This window comes from Trachemys scripta, chromosome 6, assembly GCF_013100865.1.
Source record: "Trachemys scripta elegans isolate TJP31775 chromosome 6, CAS_Tse_1.0, whole genome shotgun sequence".
Classification (NCBI taxonomy): domain Eukaryota; kingdom Metazoa; phylum Chordata; order Testudines; family Emydidae; genus Trachemys; species Trachemys scripta.
Window position 1 is genome coordinate 128,630,321 of NC_048303.1, and position 4,490 is coordinate 128,634,810.

Genomic DNA, 4,490 nt, shown 5'->3' on the forward strand with positions numbered 1-4,490 from the left:
GCCGGGAGCGGCGGCGGGGGCCGGGCCCGGCCCATCTCCCGGCCCCCGCCGCCGCCCCGCTCCCCTCCCGGCCCGCCGCGCCAGTCCCCCGGGCCCGGCCGCCGCTCCCGGCCCGTCTCCCGGCCCCGCCGCCCTTTCTCTTGCCCCCCCGGCCCTGCGCCGAGGTCCGTGTGTCGGGCTCACGGTCGGTTCTCGCAGGCCGGCCGCCATGGTGAAGGAGACCACGTACTACGATGTGCTGGGGGTGAAGCCCGGCGCGTCGCAGGAGGAGCTGAAGAAGGCCTACCGCAAGCTGGCGCTGAAATACCACCCCGACAAGAACCCCAACGAGGGCGAGAAGGCAAGTGGCCCTGCCGGCGGCGGGCGGGCTGGGGGAGCTGGGGCCCTGCACGTGGGATTGGGTTCCCGACCGGGCTCCCTTTTACGGGCTGTAGAAATGTAGGTCATGTGCATGTAGCTGGAACTGCCTAGCATCGAGGGGGTGTGGAGTTTCCAGTGCACCTACAAGTCTCCCAAGAGGTTTCGTGTTAAGCAGTTTATTCCTAGTAGTTATTGGAGGGATACTGGTGAGTTGCAATGTAGTCACTGTCGCTTAACACTTATTCTGATCTGTTTCTTACAGTTCAAGCAGATTTCTCAAGCATATGAAGTACTTTCTGATCCCAAGAAAAGAGAGTTGTATGACAAAGGTGGTGAACAGGCTATTAAAGAGGGTGGTACTGGCAGCAGTTTTGGGTCACCCATGGATATTTTTGATATGTTCTTTGGAGGAGGTGGAAGAATGCAGAGAGAGAGGAGAGGTAATTTGACCATTTCTGTGATATTACCTAAAGTGACCATTTACTATTGAAGTATTTACTGTAGAATATGTAACTGTTCAGAGTATGGTGTAAGATTAGACACTGACTGCTGTGTAATACTTTTTACAAACTGAACAGTGGTGGTGTTAATGCTGTGCAACAGTGTCTAAAATGATTAGAAACTATATCTGGTTCCAAGCGAATGACACTTTAAGTAAAACGTTATGCTCTTTACAGGTAAAAATGTTGTTCATCAGTTGTCAGTAACTTTGGAAGACTTGTATAATGGTGCAACAAGGAAACTGGCTCTGCAGAAGAATGTGATCTGTGACAAATGTGAAGGTATGTTAATGTTTACTGTTGGATTTTTATGTTTTTCAAATAACTGAATATTGGAATTAAATTTTTTTCATTTGGGTTTAAAGAAACCATCTAAATCCAGGGTAATTTTGTTCTAGGTAAATTGTAAATGTACTTCTAGTTTTAAGTTCCTTTTAGAGATAAGCCAAAATCAATTCTAATTTGACTTTGCTGTCTTGTCATCAGGCCGAGGTGGTAAGAAAGGTGCAGTAGAATGCTGTCCCAATTGCAGAGGTACAGGCATGCAAATACGAATTCACCAGATAGGACCAGGAATGGTTCAGCAAATCCAGTCTGTGTGCATGGAATGCCAGGGACATGGGGAGCGTATCAGTCCTAAGGACAGGTGTAAAAGCTGCATTGGAAGGAAGATTGTTCGAGAGAAGAAGATTCTAGAAGTTCATATTGATAAAGGTAAAGCCTTCAGGGAGAACTTGGCTGAGTTTTGTAATGTCTTAATAGATTTGTATTAACCTTGGATTTGCATTATACAAATTTCAGTAATTGAAAAAGAGCTATTACCCAGTGGCAGTGTTACATGCACATTAAAATGCGTAGCAATAGTGTTGCTTACTGTTAAATGGTAAAACGTGCAGAGCTCTAAAGGGTAGATTTGGCTTCAAATACATACATCTTCATGGCTACTGTCAGTGCAAATTACTGCTCACTGCTCTTTGAGCTCTGGTCAAGTGAAAAATTCTCTAAGCATTAACTTGACTACACCTAGTGTCATGTTAGTTGCATATTGATTACTGGATATGCAAACAGTGGATTGATTTTCAGTGAAGAGAAACTGACAAGCAGACTAATACCAGAATGCTGACTAACTACTGACATTTTTTAAAATAAAATAAGCAAGTGGAACACTTGGTGATGAATTAAGTTGCTTTAGTATTACTCCTTTAGGAATTCTGTGCCCAAAAATTCTGTGCACAATATTAAGATTCTGCAAACTTTTTGTCTATAAATAGAGGCTCCAGCATGGCAGTGGGGAGCACAGGCCCCTGGCTGCATGGAGGTGGGAGATCATCCTGCAGTCCCCATTTCCCCCCACCCTCCCAGACAGGGACTCAGCAGTGAGGCTGCACTTGACCCTGACACAATGCAAGGGCTAGGGCTGTCCCACGAACACCCTGGGGCCCTGCCTCTCTGCACCAGGTGTAGGCAGGCTCAGCCCAGCAGGATCAAAGTGTGGAGGGGCTTAGTGTAGGGCAGTCTTGGTGCTGGCAACTCAGTGGGGGATCTGGATTCACACAGGCTCGTTGGGGGTGCAGGGGCAATGGGACTCCATGGGGGGGGGGGTTTCAAGTGAAAGTGTATGGGGGGGCAGCTGCTGCCAAGGGGCTATTGTATGCCAGGCTCCTTCTTCTCCCTCCTTTCCCTTCATTCCCTTTTCCTTCCACCCCTGCCCCACTTCAGGTATTCACCATTGTACAGAAAACAGGATGGCTCCCAGCACACAGAAGGGGGGCACTAGGACCCAGGAGGCGATGTCCAGCTGCAGAGTCAGCTAGCCTTTGTGGAACCCTCTTTTACCTGGGCAGCTCTGTGTGCTTGCAGAAATGGAGGGGGGGCAGTGGCACATGACCCTGTATGTCTCCCCAAACTGCACCATGGGCATCCCCAGCCCTATGCCCACCATGTAGATTTACCTCTCCGCTAGCTGCTCCAGAAACCCCACTGGCACGTGACCACTCTTGCAGTTTCCCTTTGCTTCACTGTCACTTTCTTCAGGGAAGCAAATAAATTTGCAGGGGCGGTGCAGAATTCTCCCCAGGAAAATAACGTTTTCACTAGTCTTGAGGATTGTACAGATCCTGGTCCTTCTACTGTATCTCAGTAAGCAAAACCAGATCTGCTAAAATTTGTGGTGTAAAAATAATGTTAAGCCTGTAATGCAGGGGTGGCCACCCTGAGCTTGAGAAGGAGCCAGAATTTACCAATGCTCATTGCCAAAGAGCCACAGTAATATCCGCAGCCCCTTGCACTCCCAGCGCCTCCCAACCACCAGCAGCCCTGCCGATCAGCGCCTCCTGCTTCCTCCCCGCACCTCCCAATCAGCTGTTTCATGGCATGCAGGAGGCTCTGGGGGAAGCAAGGGCATGGCAGGCTCAGGGGAGAGGGTGGGAAGCGGTGGAGTGGGGGCAGAGCCTGTGGCAGAGCCAGGGGTTGAGCAGTGAGCATCCCCCGGCACATTGGGGCTGGAGCTACAGGCGCCAGCTTTCCAGAGTCGGTGCCTATACAAGGAGCCGCAAAATCTCTTCTGAAGAGCCACATGTGGCTCCAGAGCCACCCCTGCTGTAATGCTCCGAACTCAATCTGTTAAGCAGTCCTAACAGTCTTGCTCCAGGTGCTACTGACCTACACTGGCTTGAACAATATCTGGCAAAGTTAACCAGCAGAGTTCACTGCACACTGTCCTCGGAGGTAGGGGATGGGGAAAGGCCATATTGTGCAGCAGATGCAAGAAGCTTCTATTGCTGAATAGGCCTTGTCAAAAGCTGGTCAGTACTGGCTGTGGAAGAACTTGAGCAGTCAAATGTTAACCGCTTCACAAGCATGCAGCATACTACCAACTGGCTGCTGTGCCTGACCCTCCCAGTAAATGCATTCTACATAGACACTCAGTCTCTGTAATATGCCCAGAATTTTAAAGGAGGGAGAATATTGAAGCAACAGTTTCAGGGGGCAGGAAATGCAGAAATTGGCACTAAGATACATGCAACACTTCCAAGATCTAGTATCTTCATCTTGAACGATTCAGACCTAAATTTGTTCTTATTACATGGTTGAAGCATGCGGGCCTCCAGGGTGCAGAGGGCTTTTCCTTAGTGCCTAAGGGAGTTGCATGCCTTTTGACAATACCACCCTGAATCTCTACACTGTTGCCATATCTTTACAATTTGGCAGTTTGCTGTCAACTCAGCTGGTGTTGAGTAAACCTTTCTGGACAAGTATCCACATCACCACAAATTACTGTGCTTAACACTGCTGACAGTCTCCAAAGCCAGGGTCTGAGTTCTGACTTGAGCATCCAGTCAGGATTGAATACTGGTAATACAGTATGGCAAAGACTACACTACTGTCTGTATGGTCACTTCATCTATGAATAGAGAACTTCAGCATATGGTATGAAGTCCTAAAACACAAGCTTAAATTACTGTAGGATTCCACTTTCTTGCACTTGATTAAAATTCATTTCTGTGCTTGACTGTTTCTAGACTGACTGTCCATACACTGAGACAAGGTGGGTGAGGTAATATCTTAATGAACCAACTTCTGGGAGGGTGGGAGACAGGCTTTCCAGTTTACACAGAGCTGCCTTCCCCC

General features: G+C 48.6%; 2 protein-coding genes across 5 annotated transcripts in view; one reads left to right on the plus strand and one right to left on the minus strand.

Annotated features, from left to right (window-relative positions):
- APTX (aprataxin) overlaps positions 1 to 310 on the minus strand; it is a 39,044-nt gene extending 38,734 nt beyond the window's left edge. For 3 of the 4 annotated variants that reach the window (XM_034773075.1, XM_034773074.1, XM_034773072.1), the window contains exon 1: positions 184 to 310. The gene's annotated coding sequence lies outside the window, so the exon portion shown is untranslated. The remainder of the gene's footprint in view (positions 1 to 183) is intronic. The other variant, XM_034773073.1, reaches the window with a different exon arrangement.
- DNAJA1 (DnaJ heat shock protein family (Hsp40) member A1) overlaps positions 1 to 4,490 on the plus strand; it is a 23,303-nt gene that overhangs the window by 5,162 nt on the left and 13,651 nt on the right. The window contains exons 2-5 of the mRNA XM_034773079.1: positions 199 to 340; positions 623 to 800; positions 1,038 to 1,142; positions 1,347 to 1,574. Coding sequence (XP_034628970.1) covers positions 209 to 340; positions 623 to 800; positions 1,038 to 1,142; positions 1,347 to 1,574 — 643 coding nt within the window. The 5' untranslated portion in view covers positions 199 to 208. The remainder of the gene's footprint in view (positions 1 to 198; positions 341 to 622; positions 801 to 1,037; positions 1,143 to 1,346; positions 1,575 to 4,490) is intronic.